Here is a 24,927-nt window from a genome sequence, read left to right as displayed (position 1 = left end):
AGCGACCGTGCAGCCAGGAACCAGACCTCTGAGTCCGCTCAGCGTCAGGTTCACGGCACGGGGCGGAAGACTGGTGACAGCCGCTCATGCGACTCTCACCAGACCAGCTCTCACTCTCGCGGTGAACAGCTGGCTACCCGGGGACGTGACGGTCCACGACCGACACGGGCTGAGGCTGGGAAGAGGTCCTCCCGTTCGCCGGTGCCAGCCACGGCTGGAACCAGCGACGTGACGTGCCGTGAGGACAAGCACCGGTCCTCACTGCGACAGTGGAGCCTGCAGGTCGCCTGACCGTCGCTCTCACAGAGAGCGATCGGGTACGCAACCAGCACCAGCTCTTCTGACATCGAGATCAGTGCGCTGTGCTCAGTCCAGCCGTTCTCCACAGCGAGACGGTTCGACCAGGCCTGCAGCTCGATCGTCACCGCGGGTTGACGATCGCCTGCAGCCCTCCAAGCCTGCTGGTCCTGCCAGCGAGCGACGAGGGAATACGTCAGGTCTGCCTCTCCCGTACCTTCAACCTCCTCGGGTTACACCGGGAGGAGCGAGGTAGGTTGAGGACGTGATCGTGAGGGGTGCGCCCCTCATGATCCCACCACGACGCCTACGTGCCAGGCACGGTTCTTGGACCGGCCAGGACGTATGCGCAAGTGGATGGGGAAAGACCGAGAGGGCTGTCGCTGTTCCCCCTTCTTAGGAGGAGGGTTCTCGAATATGCTCTTGTTCGAAGGGCTTAACGGTCCCACTCTGCAAGATGCTGTGACTTCCGAGATCCAGAGGAACTTTGCCGAGGTTACGGCGCTGATTGTCAGCACAATGACCTCGGGAAGGATCGCCGCTCCCACCAGCAGAGCCACGTCTCGGCTCGAGCGTTTTGGGGCCCGAGAGGGAATCCAAATCGACGGTGGGTCTGCGCGATCGGAGCTTGCCGACTGGGTGGAGCCAGGTAGTCTCTCGTGTCCGGACAAGGAGGCTCTCTCGGTTCTGGACGGTCGAACAAGCTCCTTCACCTCCTCTACTGCGACAGAGGCGTTTCTACGTGTCTTCGGACATCGTATTTATATATCCCTTCGGTCCTCCTGAGGTTTCGACCTCGACGAGGACTGGAATGAGTCGAGCGGTATCGCTCTCTCCTGTCAGGTGTCGATCAGCCCCACCCAGACGACGTTCACAGTGGCGGCAGACCCTTACCTACAGTGAGAGTTCGTAACCCTCCTCGGGAAAAAACGTTTTCTCCTGACGATACGTTTTCCCAGACTCGAGAGGCCATCGCCGCAAGGCGATGGCTGCTCCTGCTCTTCTCCAACTGCTAGTTCCAACTGGGAAGGGGCGAGCGAGTATCCAATTCCTCCCCCATTCCTCTCTCCTTACGGCTACGAGGGAAAGGGGAGGGATCCTACAGAGATTTCTCTGAAAAGATCCCACGTTAGGGGTGCTGCGGCTTTAACCCGGGGGGTCCGCTTGGGTGGGACCCTTCGGTCCTGACCTGAACGTAACGCCCCGGTCATTGAGGTGAGGGATCCCATGCCAGCCATTGGGACCCGGTCCCAACAGCAGGCGTAACGTTCCAGGGGCGTCGAAGGACGTAGCATGGAGACAGGAGGATCAAGAACCCATGCTGAGCAAGAGAGCTGTTAGAAAAATCGGTTACGGATCAATCACCGGCGGGCTTTACAGCCGACTCTTCCTGGTGGAAAAGTCTACAATAGGCTGGCGCCCAGTGATAGATCTCTCTCCCCGAACCGGTTGGTTCGCCAGACCCGGTTCACGATGGAGACGGCACGCTCAGTGCTCGACTCTATCAGGGAGAACGATTTCATGCTTGCAGTGGACTTGAAGGATGCGGATCTACAAATACCCATCCATCAGTCCTCCAGAAAGTACCTCCCGCTTCATCCTCGACGGGACGGTGTACCAGTTCAGGCCACGTTGCTTCGGTCCCTCTCAACCGCCCCACAGGTGTTCACGCGAGTGTTCACTCTGGTGTCTGCTTGGGCCCATTCGCACGGGATAAGTCTGATGAGGTATCTCGACGATTGGTAGTCCTGGCGAGCTCCGCTCGCAGTTGCTTACAGGACAGGGATCGACTGCTGAGTTCTGTCGCGATCTGGGGATCGTTCTGAACTTCGAAAGTCCGATCTCGAGCACAAGCAGAGGATGAAGTACCTGGGTACTATGCTGATCGACACGGTAGCAGATTCAGGGAGGCAGCCAACCAGTTCCTGTCTCGGCAGGAACAGGTAGCTCAGCAATGGCAAGTCGTGATCGGACACCTGTCGTCACTCGGAAGCCAGTCCCTAACGGGCGTCTTCACCTGCGGTCTCTTCAGGGAGACCAAAGGAGAGTTGGTCACAGGCGACGGATCCCCCAAGCCTTCCATGTCACTGACACAGGAGGTGAGGCAGGACCTAGCCAGGTGACTGGACGACAGGAACCCCTTAAGAGAGTGCCTCCGGGTACTCTCCCCCCCCCCCGGACATGCAGCTGCTCATAGACGCATCGACCGAGGGATGGGGTGCACACCCTGGAAGAGTTGCGGACTTCAGGAGTGTGGTACGAGAACGACAAGCACCTTCACATCAAGGTACTGGAACTAAAGGCAGCGTTCCTCGCTCTCCAAGAGTTCCAGGACCGCTTGATGGGACACTCAGTGGTGTTGATGTACGACAACACACGGTGGTGGCTTACGTCAACAAACAGGGGGGGCCTAGTGTCTCTCCCGTTGTATCAGTTGACTCGGCAGGTGCACGAGTGGGCCGAGGCACACTCAATAGAGCTGTCGGCACACTACATTCCAGGGAAGGAATGTAGTAGCAGACACGCTCAGGCCGTCGGGATCAGTGATAAGGACCGAATTGGTCTCTACACCAGGACGTGGCGGAAAGGCTCTTCGACCTGTGGGGGCGACCAGTCGAGGATCTGTTCGCCATCCGGCACATCAGGAAGCTCCAGGTGTTCTCTCGGCCGTGCCGATCCATGGGCAGCTGCAGAGGCGCTCTTCAACACCCAGTGGGACAACCTCTTCGCCTATGCCTTTCCCCCGTTCAGCCTGATTCACAAGGTGATCAGTCGAGCACTGGTCATCCCGAATCTCAGGATGATCCTGATGGCTTCCAAATGGCCACAGGCCATTTGGTATCCGGACCTGCTGGCTCTTCTCGCAAGAGAACCGAGAGAGATTCCCCATTGGCCACAACCCGTCTTCGGCCAGGCCACGCACCCACGTCGTCGAGCGGGTACCACCGAGCAGTCCAGTCCCTACGTCTTAAACGGCTGGCTGTTATCCACCTTCTCTTGCGTACGAGAAGCTTTTTTTCGTAGCGCAGCAACAGAGATGGCTGGAAACGTCCGTCAGTCCTCTGCAGCTGTGTACCAGGGGAAGTCGGCCGTCTTCGGTGGTTGGTGTCGTAGACGGGGCCTATCTCTTCTCAGAGCCAATCTTCAGCAGGTAGCGGATTTCCTCGTTTTTTCTTCGCCGAGGAAGCTCCTCTAAGTTCCCACAGTCAAGGATACGGAGCCGCCTTGTCGCTCCTCCTGAAACTGACGGGATTGGACATCTCGAACTCGGTTCGAGATCTCCTTGCTTAGGAGCAGCTTCCAAAGGTCTTGCCCAACCCAGGGAAATCAAATGACCCTCGTCTGCTTGGACCTGGCATCGGCGAAGAGAGTACGGGAGCGTCATGCAGATAATGATGCGGATGAGATGCTGCTTTGTCCTGGGAGGACGCTACGTCGCTATCTGAAGAGAACTCGACACCTCGGGCCTGGCCATGTCGACGCCTCTCCGTTAGCAAGGGGTCAACAAGAAAGAAGTATCAAGAACACTCTTTCGTCCTGGCTGCGTGAGGTCTTCAGGAGGTGCGTAGGGGAGGCTGATGGCAGTGACGACATCCGTACGTCCCGTCCGAGAACTCACGAAGTCAGAAGTGTTGGCCCCTCGTTGGCGTTTCGTAAGAACTTCTCCGTGGCGCAGGTATGGAAGGTGGGGTCTGGTACAACCAGACCACCGGCAACTTCCTTATACCTCTGGATATTGCCCATAGGTCCTTGGATCGGGTTTCCTTAGACCTGTGGTGGCTGCTCAACACGTCGTCTAGCTAACCCAGACCCTAGCAGGCTGAACAGCATCGAGTCCTGGTGTGACTGTATGAATAGATAGTGATGAGAAAGTGATGGCTTCTCTTTCTATCTTTTTCTTCCCCTCTACCTGTGGGTAGAGGGATACACGGTCATCACCCTGCTGGATAAGGACGAGATGCCGGTGAGCTATATGACAGAGCCCCATCCTATCCCTTTCACGAGGGATGGGAGCAGAATATCCACCACTTCCTTCTACAAGGGGGGGAAGTGGATGCCTACAAGAGTCAAAACCATGACTTTAAACTTTGCTCCTGTACAGGCAACAAGTTCTTACATTGCTGGTACGAAGAGATACGCTTGCCTCTCTCTTAGTACTCGGTCCAGAGGTCTGACATTGATCCTGCGGTGCACACCCCGATCAATCGGACAGAGGCTTGGATCCCTCCCTCGCTCTTACGACCAGGGAGGCTTCCAAGGTTGGGCGAACACCAGTCTGTTCACAAAAGACTCAGATTCCACCCACCAAGAAGTGAGTCTTCCTATTGTAAAAGGACCGAAGGTTTGTATGCCGTGTCGGAACAAATGACAATTTGTCTAAAATTGCATTTTCCTAACTATACAAAATGAGGTCCTTTTACACATAGCCCCCACCTCATGCACCCCTCACTCTGCAGTTTTTGCTTGGGCCAAAAGCAAAAGTGATTGTTTACCTCCCAGTCGCGCGCAGCGCGCCTGTCGGACAAGCAGTTAACTACCGAACCCCTTGTTCGAAAGCTTGTTACGACCTATCCAGCTGCCGCTAGTACCTTCCTATTGTAAAAGGACCTCAGGGTTGTATAGTTAGGAAAAATGCAATTTTAGACAAATTGTCATTTTAACACATCTTGACACCGGAGATGGACACCAGTCATGAGTCATCGGTTGTGGAAGCAACACCTCGAGACCTCTATTTTCCTCTCAAAATAAGAGTTTTCTCCCATACAAACTAAAATAGGGTAAATGACTGAATGGCGATATAGCGGCCACTTCTCTTGGAACGTGGCAGCTTCCTGAAAAAGCCCTTGAATTATGCCATTATTTTGTAATTTAGGAGAAAACATGGTTAATCTGAAGACTAGGTGTTGATCTATTTAAGTAAATATCAGCTGGAGGTTCAGTAGTAACCATTTTACAGCATCACCTGATACTTGCCTCCATCTGTGAAAAAATTTCCATATGTAGCCTATGTACTATGTATCTGATATCGATACAGTACTATACTTTGCATTTTGAAGAATGATGCACGCAACATTTGTGCTTTTTTCATGTTTTCAGCAGGTGGTATTAATGTGATTGATATTTGTTCCGATACGTAATACAAACCATCGGTCCTTTAACAATAGGAAGTAGCTAGCGGCAGCTGGAACGGTCGTAAGCTTCGAACAAGGGGAGAACGGTAGTTAACTGCTTGTCCGATCGTCGCGCGCCGCGCGACTGGGAGGTAAACAAATCACTTTTGCTTTCGGCCGATGTGTGGGAAGGACGTGTTCGCCATCGCTCTGCCCGCTTGTCGTTTGCTTCAATTCTTGAGTATTTGGTTTCTATTTCTGTGTATCAGAGTGATAGTAAGTACTTTTTTCTCTATTTCAATTGATTACAATGAGTGAATCAGAGGAAATTGAAATTTCACCGCGCCCTCCAGTCGCCCGTAGAGTGTGTCCCGGGCTGGAGGGACGTAAATGTGGGGGGTTCAGGTCCTTTGTGGAGGTGGACCCCCACGAGGTTTGTACTCGTTGTCGAGGGCGAGAGTGCTCTCGTAACGAACCATGTATGGTTTGTATGAATTGGTCCGAGGCGCAGTGGGTGCTGTACGAGGGCAGGAAGAGACTTAGGCCGGCCAAGAAGTCATCGGAAAGTCCAGTGACTCCTTTGGTGACGGACACTTCGTCCTCTTTCCTGCCTCCCGGCCAGCCCCCACGGTTTGCGCCTTCCCCTTCCCCTGCGGGGGGGGTAGCGGAGTCCTTTTCCTCTCTCGATCCGTCGAGTGTGGAGGAGGGCGCCCGCTACCCGGACGTACAGTTGTATTCGGGGTCTTCTGTCCGCTCTGGGGGGGGAATTTCGCCCCCCACCCCCAGCGCGGGGAAGCCCTCCATATTAACCGACTCTTGCTTCCGCATGGTGTGCCAGCAGCGAAGGACGACTTGGGACAGGTGTGGGTAGTCGCTGGGACTGCAGGGAGTGCCCAGCATCCAGGGGTTGATACAGCGGTTGGCGGGGTCGGCCGTGGTCACTCATGGTGCGGTGACCACCACGCGACCACATTAACTACCCTGCGTATGAGATGCCACCACATCTTGTATATACGCCCCACATAATGTCGGTGACACCCACGGTGGCAGTACAAAAGCCAATTGCCGCCGTTCCAAAGAGGACGATGCCACCACCACCTGGATTTTTTCCTTTGCCGACCCCGGACTTCCGCTGCCCCAAGAGTACCCCCCTCCCCCTGGACCTGCCGCCAGTGCCACGGATGTCGGTGACTGTCCGACAGGACGGCCTGGCTCTTCCCTTAGTACCTGCCGGTGCCCTGCCGTACCTGTGGCCGCCTCCAGCGACTCTTTCCATTTCAGGTACACATTCAATTTCAGATGTTCCTGCTGTTCCTCCGCTGTTCCCGGACCTGTTCCTCCTGCCGTTCCCGCTGCTGGTGTTGCTGTAACAGTCTCAGGTCCTTCCGGACAGGTGCAGTCGGGCCCTGTTGCTTCGGCAACTGCCCGGCTCCCTCCTGGATGGAAGACCTGACGTCTGTCCTGCGGAGCCTGGCGAAGAAGAAGAGGAAGAGGAAGAAGGTGTCGTCATCGTCTTCATCGTCTTCTTCGTCGTCTGCTGCCTCTCCTTCCCCTTCGACTTCTAAGGCCAACAGCCGAAGAAGAAGAAGGTTGCCTCCTCCCCCCCTAAGAAGACTCCTTCGGGATCTTCTAAGGGCCCGGCTCGCTCAGGCGAGCTGGGGAGCTCTTCTGCTGGTCCTCCTGTTCCTTCGGGTGCGGGGCCCGTCGCTTCTTCTGCAAAGAAGAAGTCGACGGGGACCAGAGGTGCATCAGCTTCGGCTGGTGCGTCCTCACCTGGTACGAGTGGTTCTGCCGCTAAGCCAGGTTCCGTCTCGGCTGCTTCTCGTTCGCGAGAAAGCACCGAGTGGACGCTCTTCTAAAGAGGACCGTCCAGCCAAGTTTCGACGACCGAGCTCGCTCGCCGTCAAGACAGCGGCACGGAGCAGAAGACTGGCGAGAGTCGTGCACGACGCTCGCCCCAGGCCACTGGACGCTCTCGCAGCGACCAGCCGGCTGCTCGGGCTGACGTGACGGTCACTGACCGGCCACGGGGTTGAGGCGAGGAAGGAGTCCCCACGGCCGGCCGCCGGTACCAGCCACGGCTAGTACCAGCGGTTTGACGCGCCGAGAGGACGCTGGCCTGGTCTCGACGCGAAAGGGAGCCTAGCAGGTCACCCGTCCGCCGCTCCCGATGGGACCGGGCGGAGACGGTGACCAGCGGCAGCTCGCCTGACGCTAGAGAGCGGTCTCGACGTTCTCAGCCGAGCCAATCGCCCCCAGGCGAGCGGCGACGCTAGGCCTGCTGCTAGACCGTCACCGCGGGTTGACGATCGGCAGCAGCCCTCTACGCACGCTGGTCCTGCCAGCGAGCGCGGGGGGAGCGTCAGGTCTGCCTCTCCTGTACCTTCAACCTCCTCGGGCTATACCGGGAGGAGCGAGGTACCAAGGAGTGATCACGAGAGGTGCGCCGCTCGTGACCCAGCTATGACGCCGTACGGCTCAGGCACGGTCTTAGGACCGACCAGGACGTACGCGCAAGTAGTTGGAGGCGACCGTCAGGGGTCTGTCGCTGTTCCTCCTTCTGAAGGAGGAGTATCGAGGGATATGCTCTTGTTGGAGGGAACTGGACGGTCCTACTCCACAGGACGCTGTGACGCCCGAGATACAGAGGAACTTCGCGGAAGTCATTAAGCTGATGCGTCTGCATAATGACCTCGCGGAAGGATCGCCGCTACCACCATCAGAGCCCACGTCCCGGCTCGAGTCATTTTGGGGTCCCAAGAGGGAGCCCAAAATGATGATGGGGTTGCCACGATCGGAGCTTGCGGACTCAGTCCTGGATCAGGTGGAGAATCTCGTCTCAGGACGGGAGGACTCGCTAAAATCCGGACGGTCCTCTAAGCTGCTTCCTCCTCCTCTACAGCGGCAGAGGCGTTTCTACGTGCCATCAGAAGACGCCGATACTGCCGAAACAGGTTAACCCGGAGTAGCGAGACTGACTCCAGGTGTGTCCCTGCAGCAGCTCCTGTCGGAGAACCTATGGTTCTCGCAGCAGGAGGCACTTGCCCTGGAAGCTACCGCTATGGCAGCATTCCAGGCAGTTTCCTGGTTGGATTTGTGGTCCTTCACAATATCAAGGTGGCGGCCGGCTCCGGGAGTTCTGCTCTCGAAGACGACGCTTCCTTCAGGAGACTGTGCCAGTCTGGAGGAAGAGCAATCTCTTACCTCGCCCATCAGACTGCTAACCTGTGGGCCAACTTGGTTCTTCGGCGTAGGGATGCAGTCCTTACCCGAGTGACCAAGGGGGCTGGGGCGTGAGGCGGCACTCGGGCTAAGAAATGGACCTCTTAGGAGTTCCCCAGCTCTCTTTCCTGGAGAGATGGTGGACGCTGCGGTGGAACGGCGGCGCACTGACGAGAGTGACCGCTTAGTCCACCAGGCAGTCTCGAAGGTTTCTGGGCAAACCTCGAGTAACTGCGGCCAAAACCAAAGAGCTTGGCTAGCGCTTCCACGGCGGCGAAGACGGTTGCACGTCCAAACCCCAGTGTGAAGACTCCAGTTGTTTCGACTTCTGCGAGAGGAGGCCGCAATCAGCCCTCCTCCCAACCCTCCTTTCCCCGAGGAGGTGCTGGAAAGAAGTCGAAACGAGGAGGGAAACGCTAGGGACGGCGTTTCCCCCTCACCTGCTGCCGGAAGTGTGCCTGGCGACCGCCATTGGGCGACTTGGCAGCGCTACGGCGCCGAGAACTGGATAGTAGACGTCCTTCGGGAGGGATATCTACTACCCTTCGAGTCTCGGCCCCCCCTCATCTCCAAACCGGTCCATCTACAGACCTATGTCCGGGGATCAGCAAAGGACAACGCTCTTCCGACAGAGATCAAGACCATAGCTGGCGAAACGAGCTGTAGAAATCGTGGAGGACCAGTCACCAGGCTTTTTACAGCCGCCTCCTTCCTAGTGGAGAAGGCATCGGGGGCTGGCGCCCGGTGATAGACCTCTCTCCCCTGAACCGCTTGCGTTCGCACGACGCGGTTCACGATGGAGTCGGCAGCTCAGTGCTCGACTCGATCAGGGGGAACGATTTCATGCTTTCGTGGACCTGAAGGACGCGTATTTTCAAATACCCATCCATCAGTCCTCCAGAAAGTACCTCCGCTTCATCTTCGACGGGACGGTGTACCAATTCAGGGCACTTTGTTTCGGTCTCTCAACCGCCCACAGGTGTTCACGCGAGTGTTCACTCTGGTGTCGGCTTGGGCCCATTCGAACGGGATACGTCTTCTGAGTATCTCGACGATTGGCTGGTCCTGGCGAGCTCGCTCGCAGTTGCTACAGGACAGAGATCGACTCCTCAAGTTTTGTCGCGATCTGGGGATCGTGATAAACTACGAGAAGTCCGATCTCGAACCCAAGCAGAAGATGAAGTACCTGGGTATGCTGATAGATACGGTAGCAGGGCAAGTCTTTCCCGCAGACTTGCGTATCAGCAAATTCAGGGAGGCAGCCGGCCGGTTCCTGTCGCGGCAAGGAAACAGGCGCACGCACAGCAATGGCAAGTCGTGATCGGCCATCTGTCGTCACTCGAGAAGTTAGTCCCTCACGGGCGTCTTCACCTGCGGTCTCTCCAGTGGAGGCTAAGGGAGAGTTGGTCTCAGGCCAAGGATCCTCCTTACTTTCCCGTGGCTATCACGGACAAGGTGAGGCAGGACCTAGCCTGGTGCTCGACGACAAGAACCTCTTAAGAGGAGTGCCCATACGTACTCCCCCCCCGGAGATGCTTCTGTTCTCAGACGCATCGGACCGAGGGATGGGGCGCACACCTGGAGGAGTTGCTGACTGCAGGTGTGTGGGACCATCACGAGAAGCACCTTCACATCAATGTCCTGGAACTCAAGCGGCGTTCAACGCTCTCCAAGAGTTTCGGGACCGCTTGGTGGGACACTCAGTGGTGTTGATGTGCGACAACACCACAGTAGTGGGCATATGTCAACAAGCAGGGGGGGCTAGTGTCTCTTCCGCTCCATCAGTTGACGGTGCAGGTGCACGAGATTGGGCCACGGCTCACTCGATAGAGCTGTCAGCACGCTACATTCCAGGCAAGAGGAATGTAGTAGCAGACAAGCTCAGCCGTCGGGATCAGGTGATAGGGACCGAATGGTCTCTACACCAAGATGTGGCGGAAAGGCTCTTCAACCTGTGGGGGCGACGGAGGTCGTAGACCTGTTCGCCACCCGGCACAACAGGAAGATACAGGTGTTCTTCTCGGACCGTGCCGGACCCATGGGCAGCTGCAGAGGACGCTCTCCAACACCCCTGGGACAACCCTCTTCGCTTACGCCTTTCCTCCCTTCTGTCTGATTCGGAAAGTGATCAGTCGAGCGCTGGTCACTCCCAATCTCAGAATGATCCTGGTGGCTCCCAAACGGCCGCAAGCCGTTTGGTATCCGGACCTGCTGGCTCTTCTGCAGACGCACCGGAGAGAGCTACCCAACTGGCACAACCTTCTAGCCCAGCCACACGTAGAACGGTCCACCGCGCAGTCCAGTCCCTTCAACTTCACGGCTGGCTGTTATCCACCATCTCTTGCGAACGAGAGGGCTTTTTCTCGTAGCGCAGCAACAGAGATGGCTGGACACGTCAGACAGTCCTCTGCAGCTGTATACCAGGGGAAGTGGGCCGTCTTCTGTGGGTTGGTGTCGTAGACAGGGTTTGTCTCCTCTCAGAGCCACTCTTCAGCAGGTAGCGGATTTCCTCGTGTTTCTCGCCGAGAGAAGCTCCTCTCAGTACCCCACAGTCAAGGGAGATATAGCCGCTCTGGCTCTCGTCCTAAAACTGAGGGGACTGTACATCACGAATTCGTTCGAGATATCCTTGCTAATGAGGAGCTTCGAAAGGTCTTGCCCACCCAGGGAACTCAGGCCCCCTGCGTGGGGACGTGACTCTCGTCCTTAGGAGTCTGACTCGAACACCGTTCGAGCCACTCCGAGAGTCGTCAGACAGGGATCTGACCCTCAAGACCCTCTTCTTGCTGGTCCCTGGCATCGGCGAAGAGAGTAGGGAACTACATGGCCTTTCTTTTGATGTGAAACATACCAGAGGATGGGATCTGTGACGCTCGATTTCGTCCCGAACTTCGTAGCTAAGACTCAGAATCCGTCGATCCCTGACGACAGGTTCGAGTCTTTCACGATCCCCTCCCTGCTGGACTTTACAGATAACGATGCGGATGAGATGCTGCTTTGTCCTGTGAGGGCGCTACGGCGCTATCTGAAGAGAACTCGACATCTCAGGCCTGAGTGTCGACGCCTCTCGTTAGCACTGGGGTCACCAAGAAAGAAGTCTCCAAGAACACGCTTTCTTTCTGGCTACGTGAGGTGATCAGGAGAGCGTACGAAGCTGATGGTAGCGACGACATCCGACGCTCCGTCCGAGAGCCACGAAGTCAGAGGTATCGGACCCTCCTTAGCGTTCCGTAGGAACTTCTCCGTGGCGCAGGTCCTGAAGGCAGTGTTGTCTGGGCCCAACCAGACCACCTTCACGTCCTTCTACCTTCGGGATATTGACCCACAAGTCCTTGGATACTTTTTCCTTGGGACCTGTGGTGGTTCTGCTCAACACGTTTGTGTAAGCTTACCCAGCACCCGAGCAGGCCAGAACAGCATCGATTCCTGGTATGACTGGGAGAATGAATGCGTGAATGAGAGAGTGACTGGCTTCTCTTCACCATCTTTTTCTACCTCTACCTATGGGCAGAGGGATACGGTCGTTACCTTGCTGGAAAGGAGGTCCGATGCAGGTAAGCTATTCAACAGAGCTCCATCCTATCTCTTTAACTAGAGATAGGAGTGAATATCCACCACTTTCTCCAACAAGGGGGAGAAAGTGGATGCCAACATGAGACAAACCCATTACTTTACATTTGCTCATGTAAGGAAAAAGTTCTTACAATGCTGGTACGAAGAGATACGCTTGCCTCTCTCTTAGTACTCGGACCCAGAGGTCTGACCATTGTATCCTGCGGTGCACACCCCGATCAATCGGACAGAGGCTTGGATCCCTACCCTCCCTCGCTCTTACGACCAGGGAGGCATTCCAGGAATGGACGAACACCAGTCTGTTCATCAAGACTCAGATTCCACACCCACCAAGAAGTGAGTCTTCCTATTGTTAAAGGACCGATGGTTTGTATTACGTATCGGAACAAATGACAATTTGTCGAAAATTGCATTTTTCCTAACTATACAAACCTGAGTCCTTTACATATAGTCCCTCCTCATGCCACCCCTCACTCTGCGTATTTTGCATGGGCCAAAAGCAAAAGTGATTTGTTTTACCTCCCAGTCGCGCGGCGCGCGACGATCGGACAAGCAGTTAACTACCGTTTCTCTCCCTTGTTCGAAGCTTACGACCGTTCCAGCTGCCGCTAGCTACTTCCTATTGTTAAAGGACCTCAGGTTTTGTATAGTTAGGAAAAATGCAATTTTCGACAAATTGTCATTTTACATTTTGTTTTGCATTAAAAATATTGTTTGCAAATTAGAATATTACGTACTATTTTTGTAATATGACACATCAGAAACTCAAGCCTCTCTGAGTAAGTATAGTACCTTTTTATTAAGTAGGTTGTTTTCTTCCAGAATCATGTGGGGATGGGAGAACCTCTAACAGATAATGAAGGTTACCCTCGGTCTGACATTGATGTGTATCAAGTACGTCATGCCCGTCATCAAATAAAGTGTACGTAGATTGCTGTAATTTATATTTGAACTCAAGTCTTACAAGTTTCTCACTTCAGTATCAGAGGGAAAAATAATATAATATTTATAAATAAGAAATCTTGTACCACTGTGAGAGGGAGGGATGAACGTTGCAGTATCTTGGGGATATTATCCCTAATCCTTCACTTTGCTCTTTATTTTCAACCTTCAGTCAGTCAGGTTACAAACTTTTTTGTGTTGTATTCGTTTTATATCCTTTTCCTTGTAGTTTTCTGTGAATGTGATAGTGATATGAAGATTAGTAAGTACCAACATAATTGAATATCCCTTCTTTGTACAGAAATCCTATAATTTTTTAGTGGAATATTTTCTGAAACTTTATAGTTACGGTACTTTATAGTATCTGTACTTTATAGCTCATATGTTGCTATCATTCCAGAAGATTATCTGGTACATTTTTGTTACAGTTTTGTTTTCTTTTTTTAATGTATTCATGAACTTAGTTCATATTTTCAACGTTCTTGTTGCCTTGTCATAGTTGGCACAATATATATTATTGTATGGTACAATATACCTATATTTTTTTATACTCTTCATTCATATATTTTCCATAGCTTTTAGTGAGTGAAATTTTATCCTACCATTTCCAGGTTTGCAAAATGATCATACAGCACTCTTACGCCGTATTGAAGAAGGACTTGTTTCCTTACATAGTCAGGCTCGCACAGTTGAGGAAGATCCTAATGGCATTAATGTACCACCACCTTCTCCAAATCTTGAGCCATTTTTACGAGTAGATCATGTTATTGTAGGATCGCCAGCAAATGTTGCTGTAAGTTTTATTTCAAAATTTATTACATTAATTTTTATTGGTTCTAAGGACTTCAGTCAGAGCATACATTTTATGTATTGAATTACTTGTTCATATTATTCTATATCTTACTGACAGTTTTGCTCAAGTAGACTGGTATGGTACTTCATATATTGCACTGTATTGTGGTATTAAAATTCTGTTCCTGGAAGTTCCACATCTTTACTGATGTTAATCATTCTTTTTTGTTTTTATAGGAATGTTTGCTTCTACTAAATATTACTCACTGCTGCAACACCTTGTGCAGAAATTAATACTTTTTGCATTATAATACAGTGTTAGTTTTATTTTGTACAGTGTGGTAATAAGGCAAATAGACGGTTGAAATGACAGTCTCATGAACCTTGTTTGTTAAATGCAGAAATTGAGAACTGGCACTTAATCAAGGGATTTCCTTCTCCCCCTCCTCCTGTGTTTGGTCATTTTGGATAATACCAGTGGTTCTGTTGCATTGTCCTTTTGGCTCCTAACTACAAAGCTTTTTTTTTTTTTTTCATACAATCAACTTACCTGTCAGATATATACATAGCTAAGACTCCGTCGTCCCCGACAGAAATTCAAATTTTGCGCCACTCACTACAGGTAGGTCAGGTGATCTACCGGCCTGCCCTGGGCGGCAGGACTAGGAACCATTCCCGTTTTCTATCATATTTTCTCTGTCGCCGGTGGTATCAACATTGTTGTTACTACCTCCTGACTAGAATTCGTTTTTGTACATGAACTTCCCTGACAGATATTACTTAGCTATAGTCTCCGACGTTCCCGACAGAATTTCAAATCTCGCGGCACACGCGACAGGTTAGGTCAGGGGTGGTCTACCTTAACCCGCCGCTGGGTGGCGGATGTTAACCGAACCCTCCCGTAAGCTTGTTCAGATTTTTCTCTGTCGCGGGAACGATAACAAAACTGTTGTCGGTTCCTCTCGATAGTTTTTCGATTCTCGCTTGCCTGGAGTTAATTTGGACTTATTTTTGGTGACGTATTCGCTTTGTTTGGCTTGGCATACGCTGATTGTGGACCGGTTTGATTTTGAGTTTGATTTTCTTTAACGATGTCTGATCTAGAATCGGTAGTTAAAACTTCGGTTTTGTTTAGGGTTTGCGTGAATGAAGGATGTAAGGTGAGGTTGCCGAAAGCTTCGGTAGACCCCACACGGTTTGCATGAAATGCAGGGGGAATGAATGTGCTTTTGCTAACCCTTGTAATGAATGTAAGGGATTGAATGAAGAAGAATATAAGGCTCTCTCTTCTTATGTTAGGAAGTTGGAACGTGATAGAGTGCGTAAGGCTTCCTCTAGAAGTTCTAGCAGATCTAGAATGAGTGAGTTGGATGTGGATCCTAATAGTACTAACGTAGAATTAGAACCTTCTCCCAAGTGCACGCCCTGGCTCCCCGCACCGAAGCCGAAGATTCGCCTTCGGAGGCGGCAGCTCTGAAAGCCAAGAATCGTTCTATGGATCGAAGATTCGTCAGTTGGAAGGTAAGGAGAGTGTTAGTGATCAGTGCAGTGTCCCCAGTGTTGTGGAGGGTGCGTCTGACCGGCTCCTTAGTGCCTCTAGGCCTAGACCTCTTCCAGACTCCCAGTTCCAGTGGAGTAGGAAAGTCCGAAAGCCGCAGGAGGCTAGGGAGAGCCCCCACCGGTCAGGCGTCCCCTCGGCAGATCCTGAAGTACGCTCCCAGGCTGCCTCGGATCGCTACAAGAAAGGAGCTTCCTACGCCAATGCTTCTCCTCTTCGTCGTCTCCCTCTCCGAAGAGAGGTTGGAACTCCCCGGATGCGTCGCGCCCGTTGAAGAGGGCTTGGAAGGCTCCCTGCAGTCCTTTGGCTTCTAGTCCGGAGGTTTTCCCGGAAGAATCGTCGGTGGAGGCGAAGAAACCCAAGAAATCCTGTGATCGTTCTTCTTCTCGCGCTCCGCGCTCGGCGCCTGCTTCCGAGGAAGAACAAGAAGATTCTCCTACGAGAGTACTCGCGGGACTTCAAGCTCAGATCACGGCGCTAGCAGACTCTCTAGCAGTTAGATCACGTAGGAAGAAGGAGTTCTCTTCCGATCAAGAGATCTAGGCGCCGCTCTTCAGAGGATCGTTCTCCTTCATATGGTGAGGTTTCGTATGAAGGTGGGGGCTCGCGTGAGCGCCCTCGCTCGAGTGAGCGCCCTCGCTCGCGTGAGCGCCCTCGCTCGCGTGAGCGCCCTCGCTCGCCTGGCTCTCTTTCGATTTCAAGACGCCAAACATCGGTAGGACGCTCTATGGAGAAAGAAGTTTTTTCTCCAGATTGGATTCCCGCTTCCGGTAAGCGCACTGCACCTGCTCATCACGCGATTTCTTCAACTCCCTCGCGTGAAACTTCTCCTCAGCAGCCTCAAGATTCTAGAAGGCGCCCTTATACAAGTAGGCGTTCTTCTTCCAGATGTCACTCTCCTCGAGTGTCGGATCGTGACTTCTCTCCTGACAGGCATCTAGAGTCTGGTAGGAGTCGTGTGCATGATAGACGGCCTACTGTTAGCCGCTCCCCGCAAGGTAGGCGCCAAGAGCCTACTGCACATAGATCTCCTAGTAGGCGCTCGTCTCTTTTAAGGCGTCATACTCCTGATTATTCTCCTAGGGGCAGACAACAAGAGTCTTTCAAGCGCCCTTCTCCGTGTAGGCGCTCTCCGCTTCTAGGCGCACTTCGCCTGACCGTTTGTCTCTTGGTAGGCACCAGGAATCCCGGAAGCACCCTTCTCCAAGTAGGCGCTCGTTAGTTTTGAAGCGCCTTCTCCTGAATGTTACCCTCTTGTTAGACGTCAAGAGTCTCGCAAGCAGCCTTCTCCTAGTAGGCGCATTTCGCCTTCCAGTCGGTGGACTTTCCGTTGATCGTACGCAACTGGACAGGTATGGAGAGCCGCGCAAGCGCTCTGCTCTCGATAGGCGCTCTTCTCCTGGCAGCCGCTCGCCTCAGGATAGGCGCATAGAGTATAGTAGGCGCTCGCCTCCTCGTAAGCGCCCTGTGGATGTTTCCGAGGATTCTCGGAGTAGGAGCCCTACCTCTCCTTCGGCTGAGATTCAGTATACCTCGAAGAGGGAGTCTCATCGTAGACTTCCCAGATCTTCTCATCGTTCTCCAGTGGATGTGAACTCTTCTAAGAGAGGGCGTTCTCCAACCTCTCGCTCAACTCCTGCTAGGATCCCTTCGTCACCTAAGGATCTTCCGCACTAAGCCTCCGCCTCGACAAGACGTCCTAGAAGGTTCGGATGAGGAATCCGAACACTTCTGCTGCTGTCTCTTCTTACAAGAAGCTTACAGAGCTACTTTACAAGTTTTTGGGGATTCCCTTACGCCTACGGCTCCTCCTTCTCCTCACTCACTTTTTTCAACGGCGAAGACAGCGAAGAGTTCTTCTTGTGTGAGGATGAAGCCAACTCTTTCTATGAAGAAGGCACTGAGGAGTTTTGGTTCCTGGATGGCTTCCAAAGAAGAAGCGGGGAAACGATGTTCGCTTTTCCTCCTTCGAAGTTATCAGGACGCGCGGGTTTCTGGTACGAAACAGGAGAGCCTTAGGATTGGGTCTACCGTCTTCGGCTGATTCGGATTTTTCGGCACTGGTAGATTCGACAAGGAGAACTGCCCTTAACTCTGCTAAGACGACTTGGGCAATGAATGAATTGGATCATTTGCTCAAAGGTATGTTTAGAGTGCTAGAAGTATTTAACTTCCTTGATTGGTCGTTGGGAGTCCTAGCCAAGAAAATTGAAGTGCCAGAGTCAATTTCGCCAGAAGATCTTATGTGTGTTTTGTCTTGTATGGACAAGTCGGTAAGAGACGGAGCGAGTGAAATCGCCTCCCTTTATGGGGCCGGGATCGTGAAGAAGAGGTCGGTTTATTGTTCCTTCTTAACGAAGTCGGTCTCCCATGCTCAGAGGTCTTCTTTGCTGTTTGCTCCTCTGTCTACTCAGTTGTTCCCGAAACATCGAGTGCAGGACATTTCGAGGTCCACTTTCGGCCAAAGCCACCCAGGACCTTTTGGCACAGTCGGCAAGAAACCTCGCCCTTCCTTCCATACCAAGGCTAAGAAGGAAAAGGCAAGTGTTCGAGAACCCTTTCGAGGGGCATCTTCATCAAGAACCTCTACGTTAGAGGTCGTAGACCTTCAAGAAGGGGTAAGACTTTCGCCAAGTCTGTTAAAGCCCCCAAATAACTTGCAAGTCCTTCAATCAACGGTGGGCGCCAGACTCTTAGAGTTTGCAGAAGTCTGGGCCCAAAAGGGGCGATCCTTGGACCCTTTCTATTTGAGGAGAGGTTACCTCATCCCTTTCGTCGAAAGACCTCCCTTGACGACCATCCCAAGGGAACTGACGGCCAGGTACAGAGACCCCATCATGAATCAAGCTCTCCATCTAGCAGTAGATCAGATGCTGGAGAAGGGGGCTATCGAACTAGTGACAGACCATCATTCATCGGGCTTCTACAACCGCCTTTTCCTAGTTCCGAAGTCCTCAGGGGGATGGAGACCGGTGGTTTGGATGTAAGCGCCCTGAACTTCTTCGTAGAAAAGAAGAAGTTCACGATGGAAACGCCTTCATCAGTGCTGGCAGCACTTCGTCCAGGGGACTGGATGGTTTCCTTGGAGGTTTACAGGACGCTTACTTCCACGTACCGATCCATCCTTCCTCGAGGAAGTTTCTCAGATTCATGATGGGGGGGAAAATTTTTCAGTTCAGGGCTCTGTGTTTCGGCCTCTCGACGGCGCCCCTCAAGTGTTCACAGGGATTTTGAGGAATGTGGCTCAATGGCTCATTTGAAAGGGGTGAGGATATCCATGTACCTCGACGATTGGCTAATAAGGGCCAATTCAGAAGATCGTTGTTTGAAGGACTTACAAGTAACTTTAGAATTGACTAAAGGCTTTGGGACTTCTCGTCATTTCAAGAAGTCATCACTAATTCCCGAGCAAGAGTGTGTGTATCTCGGGATACAAGATGAACTCTCTGAGTTTTCGGGCTTTTTCCCTCGCAGGAAAGGATAGCCCGAGGATTCGAGAGAGTAACAACCTTCTTAGGGGAAGAAGTATGCACAGTGAGGGAGTGGATGGAGTCTGCTGGGGACGCTCTCCTCTCTGGAGCAATTCGTTTCCCCCTAGGAAGGTTGCACCTGAGACCACTCCAATTCTTTCTTCTTCGGAATTGGAGTCGTGTTTCTCAGGATTTGACGTTCTCCCTGTCGTTATCCCAGGACATCAAGAAACATCTCTTATGTGGACAGATCCCAACCTCTTTGCGAAGGGACTGTCTCTTCAATCACAGACCCCCAACCTGGTGTTGTTCTCCGACGCGTCGGACATGGGGTGGGGTGCAACTCTGGGAACCAGCGAAGTGTCAGGTGCCTGGGTGGGGGACCAGGTAGCCTGGCACATCAACAGAAAGGAGTTGATGGCTGTGTGGTTGGCTCTGAAGGCTTTCGAGCCCAAAGTCAGAAGATCGGTAGTGCAGGTCAACGCGGACAACACTACAGCTCTGGCATACATCAGGAAACAGGGGGGGACGCATTCCTTCTCCCTGTACGAGACAGCAAGAGACCTTCTTCTGTGGGCAGAAGAAAGAGGAAATCAAGCTTCTCACCAGGTTCGTGCAGGGAGAAAGGAATAAGAGCAGATCTCCTCAGCAGGAAAGATCAGGTCCTTCCCACAGAGTGGACCCTTCATCTGGATGTATGCCAGAGCCTGTGGAAGGTTATGGGCAGGCCACACATAGACCTCTTGCCACGTCAAAGAACAAGAGGCTGGATCCTTACTGCTTCCTCCGATATCGGATCCAGAGGCAGTAGCAATAGATGCTCTTCTTCTAGAACTGGAACGGACTCGACGGTCTACGCGTTTTCCCCCCTTCAAGATCCTGGGGCTAACCATCAAGAGTTCGTAGAGTCCGATTCAACGAGAATGACCTTAATCGCTCTTTCCCTTTTGGCCGGCCCAAGAATGGTTCACAGAGGTATGGAATGGTTGGTGACCTTCCAAGATCGCTCCCGGCTAAGGAGCGATCTACTCAGACAACCCCACTTCGACAGGTACCACAAAAATCTCTCGCTCTCAGTCTGAACTGGTTTCAGACTGTCCAAAGTTTGGTCAGAGCGAAAGGCTTTTTCAGCAACAGCTGCTAAAGCAATCGCAAGAGCGAGGAGACCTTCCACCTTGCGTGTATACCAGTCAAAGTGGGATGTCTTCAGACTTTGGTGCAAGAGGAAGAACATTTCCTCTTCCGGTACCTCTGTGACCCAAATTGCGGATTTCCTTATTTTTCCTCAAAGAGAATGTCATCTGGTTGTGTCAAAACTATTAAGGGATACCGCAGTATGTTAGCGGCGGTATTTCGGCATAGAGGCTTAAATTTATCCGATGATAAGGACCTGCATGATCTTATTAGATCATTTGAAACCATTAAGCGTCCTCATGTAGTACGAACTGGAATCTAGACGTAGTCCTACAATTCCTTGGATCGTCTAGATTCGAACCTCCTGGCTTAGCCTCTTTCAAGGATTTGACGAAGAAGGCTATCTTCCTTTTGGCCCTAGCTACAGCTAAGAGAGTGAGTGAGCTCCAAGCTATTGAGGGCAATGTAGGGTTTAAGGAAGATTCTATGGTGTGTTCATTTCTTCCAAGTTTCCTGGCAAAGAATGAAAACCCATCACGCCCTTGGCCCAGGAGCTTTTGAAGTTCGTAGTTTATCTTTTTCTAGTAGGGAAGAGCCTGAAAGAACTCTTTGCCCTATGAGAATTATGAAGTATTTCCTTAAGAGGAAGGAACACTTAAGGCTAATCAAGATGCTGGCTGCTCCGTAAAGGACCCACTCGGCCCATGTCGAAGAATGCTCTTTCCTTTTTTTCTGAGAAGTCTTATTACAGAGGCACATGTTGCCTGTAAGGAAGATCATTTTAGACTACTAAAGTGAAAGCTCACGAGGTGAGAGCCATTGCAACTTCGCTTGCATTACAGAAAAAATATGTCTGTGCGGAACTTGATGGAGGCGACTTTTTGGAGATGCCAATCGGTTTTTCGCAAACCACTACCTACGTGATGTAAAACTAAAAATCACATATGATAATGCTTCGCCTTGGGTTCCTTTCCGTATCGGCGGATTCGGTGCTGGGGGCAGGGAGCTGAAACTTATCCTGTGTAAATGTTTATATGTTACCCTATATTTTATATTGTTGTTTTTTGGTTGTCTGAAAGAGGCTGCAGGAGGCACCTCTTTTTGTCGTAATATTAACCCTTTGTATTTTGGTTAGGTGGTCTGGTGGGTTTTGGCTCCTTGCAGAGGTAGTGGTAAGGATCTGTTAGGTAAGCGGACAAGGTCCCTCTAACAGCATCCGACTTGGATTCTACCACAATAGGGGATCACATATCCCAGTGGTAGATCCGAGAGTCTTTCAGCATCAGGTCACGTCCTAGCTGTAGCTCTCCAGGCAATGCAGACTCAGAGATAGTATCTATGAAGTCTTCATCCTGAAAAGGTGAGAACCAAGGTTTTTATATCCTACAACATTAGTTGTTTCCCGTCTTACCTGTATTATTGAGCTGTCTCTTACCCTCCACCAAGGGTGCCAATCAGCTAAGTATATATCTGTCAGGGAAGTTTCATGTACAAAAATGATATGTTAAACTACAATAAAGTTTTGTACATACTTACCTGGCAGATATATACGATTAAATGGCCCACCCAGCCTCCCCTCAGGAGACAGGTGGAAGAGAAAAATCTGACAAGCTTACGGGAGTGGTTCGTACATCCGCCACCCAGCGGCGGGTAAGGTAGACCACCTGACCTACCTGTCGCGTGTGCCGCGAGATTTGAAATTCTGTCGGGAACGTCGGAGACTATAGCTAAGTATATATCTGCCAGGTAAGTATGTACAAAACTTTATTGTAGTTTAACAATATCATTTTTCAAGGCAATTGATCTTTCATCGGACTTTTTGGTGACGTACCTGGATCGTTGTTTTGGCATTCGCTACTGTGGACTGGATTTGGACTTGCTTTTTATTTTTCTACAGAATGTCTGATTCAAGTGTTAGTGTGAGAGTTTGTGTGAATGTAGGCTGCAAGGTGAGGATACCGAAGGCTTCGGTTGATCCTCACACTGTATGCCGTAAATGTAGAGGTTTTGAATGTTCTTTGACTAACACCTGTCATGAGTGTGAAAGGTTGAGTGTTGAGGAATGGAAGACTCTAACTTCTTATTTGAAGAAGTTAGAGAGGGATAGAATTAGAAGGGCTGCATCTAAGGGTGCGGGTAGTACAAGGCCTATTGAGCCTTTTCCTGATTCTAACTCTTCTGTAAACCATGCATTTGATTCTCACTCTTTATCAGGGCCCTCACAGGCTTTGCATTCAGATTCAGCCTCGGAGATCGCTGATCTGAAGGCTACACTTCATAGGATGAAATCCAAAATGGCTGCCCTGAAAGGTAAGGATAGTGAAAGTGACGTATTTAGTGAAGTGAGTGCCCCCAGTGTTGTGGAGGGGGCGTCTGACCGTCTCTGCAACGCTCCCAGGCCTAGACCTCTTTCAAGCTCCCATGCCCAGAGGAGAAGAAAAGTCGAAAGCCTTACGGAGGTTGTGGAGAATCCCCACCGTCAGGCGTCCCTTCAGCAAGGCTCTGTAGCGCAACAGACTGCTCAGGACCGCTTTAGAAAAAAGCGTCCTCCGAGAGTTTCTCTCGTCTCCGGTTCTCCTTCACCTAAACGAGGGTGGAAGGATTCAGACCTTTCCAGGCCCCTGAAAAGGCACTGGAAAGAGCCTTTGTTTGACTCGAGCCCCGAGCGCTTTTCTGATGAAGCTCCATCCGCGATCAAGAAGGCGAAGGTGATTTTGACGTCTCCCTGTTACGACAGTCCGAGTAAAACTCCTTCGAGGTCTCCCTCTCCTGTTGAAGAGGACGCTGGAGAGGCTTCCAAGAGGATTCTTTTAGCGGTTCAAGAACAGTTAGCCGCGTTGGTCGGAGTCCTTTCGAAAGATCCTCCTCGTAAGAAGGACATTAGACTTCCTGTCAAGAAGTCTCGTCTTCTTTCTCCTGCCAGGCGCGAGGTTCCTGCCAGACGTGAGGCGTCTTCCAGGTGTGAGATGCCTTCCGATCACGAGACGTCTGCCAAGCGTGAAGCGCCAGCCAAGTGCGAGATTCCAACCAGGCGAGAGGCGTCATCCAGGAGCGAGACGCCAAACAAGCGGGAGCAGCCTACCAGGCGCGAGGAGCCAGTTAGGCGCGAGGATCCAGTCAGGCGCGAGGCGCCAGCCAAACGCCAGGAGCCAGCCAGGCGCGAGGAGTCAGTCAGGCGCGAAGCATCAGCCAGGCGCGAGGCGCCAGCCAAGCGCGAGGAGCCAGCCAGGCGCGAGACGCCAGCTTTGTTTCTAAGGGGCTCTGTACATGCTCTTAGCCCCTCTCCGGTTAGGAGTTTGTCTCCCGCAGAGAGAGATGTTTGGAAAGACCCCCAAGATTTGAAGACGGATTCTCCTTCTGATCCTTTTGTTGAAGAGGATTCAGAAGACGAGGCTCGTGGTAGAGAAGGGCTTTCAAATTACAAGGTTTTGACATCTCTTCTTCTTCAGGAATATGGAGATTCCTTAACTCCTGCCGCTCCTCCTTCTCTTAGCTCTCTCTTTTCTTGCTCCAAGACGCCAAAGTCTTCGTCTTTTCTGAAAATGAGACCGACCATCTCTATGAAGAGAGCTCTCCAGTCTCTGGATAACTGGATGAAAACGAAAAAGGATCTGGTTAGAACTGTCTTCTGTATGCCCCCTGCTAGACTTACAGGCAAAAGGGGTATTTGGTACCAGACAGGGGAGAATATGGGACTCTCTCTCCAAGCCTCTGCGGAAGCTGACTTTTCCAGTCTAGTAGACGCTTCAAGAAGGCATGGCCTGAACTCTGCTCGTGTGACTTGGAGTCTTTCTGAGCTTGATCATCTCCTCAAGGGACTCTTCCATGTATTGGAAGTATTCAATTTCCTGGATTGGTCCCTTGGGGTGATGGCCAAGAAGGCCCATGACTCGGAGGGCCTCGATCCTGATGTTCTCCTCTGTATCTTGTCGTGTATAGACAAGGCGGTACAGGATGGCTCAGGGGAAGTCTCCTCTTTATTTGGAGCGGGACTCTTGAAGAAGAGGTTCGTTTTTAGCGCCTTTCTGACCAAGGCGGTTTCGCACTCACAAAGAGCAGCTTTGATGTTTGCTCCCAGGTCTGACTTTCTGTTCCCTTCTCAGTTGGTGAGGGACATTTCCCGTTCGCTAACGGAGAAGGCGACCCAGGATCTTCTCCTTCAGTCTTCCAGAAAGAAGAGGCCTGTGGGGCAAGTACGTCTCTTCAGCCCTTTCGAGGAGGCCCTCCCTCTAGAGCTCCCTCAAAAGGAAAGCTCCGAGAGGAGAGGTAGATCTTCATTCCGTCCCTTTAAAAGGGGTAAAGTGATGTAAGGATCCATCCAAACACCAGTAGGTGCCAGGCTCCTGGGATTTGCAGATGCCTGGGCACTCATCGATACAGACGCTTGGTCGATGTCTGTGATAAAGAAGGGATATTACATCCCCTTCCAGAACAGTCCTCCCCTGACTTCAACTCCGCGGGAATTGTCCGCCAAATACAAGGACCCTGTTCTGAGAGATACTCTTCGACTAATGGTGGATCACATGTGGGACAAGAGAGTGATAGAACTAGTGCTGGATCAAAACTCCCCGGGGTTTTACAATCGCCTTTTCCTGGTTGCAAAAGCCTCGGGGGCCTGGAGACCAGTTCTAGACGTCAGCGCTCTGAACAAATTTGTTCAGAAAGAGAAGTTCACCATGGAAACTTCTGCGTCAGTCCTTGCGGCTCTTCGCGAAGGGGATTGGATGGTTTCTCTGGATCTCCAAGATGCCTATTTTCACGTCCCGATTCATCCTTCGTCGAAGAAGTACCTCTGTTTCATGACGGGGGGAAGGATCTACCAGTTCAG

General features: G+C 51.9%; 1 protein-coding gene across 1 annotated transcript in view; it reads left to right on the top strand.

Moving 5' to 3' along the window:
* The window catches only part of LOC135224327 (26S proteasome non-ATPase regulatory subunit 9-like), a 55,701-nt gene that overhangs the window by 7,270 nt on the left and 23,504 nt on the right, over positions 1-24,927 (top strand). The window contains exons 3-4 of the mRNA XM_064263227.1: positions 13,026-13,125; positions 13,757-13,938. Coding sequence (XP_064119297.1) covers positions 13,026-13,125; positions 13,757-13,938 — 282 coding nt within the window. The remainder of the gene's footprint in view (positions 1-13,025; positions 13,126-13,756; positions 13,939-24,927) is intronic.

This window comes from Macrobrachium nipponense, chromosome 12 (assembly GCF_015104395.2).
Source record: "Macrobrachium nipponense isolate FS-2020 chromosome 12, ASM1510439v2, whole genome shotgun sequence".
Lineage (NCBI taxonomy): Eukaryota > Metazoa > Arthropoda > Malacostraca > Decapoda > Palaemonidae > Macrobrachium > Macrobrachium nipponense.
The sequence above is the reverse complement of the archived record's forward strand: the minus strand, read 5'-3'. Positions and strand labels throughout refer to the sequence as shown.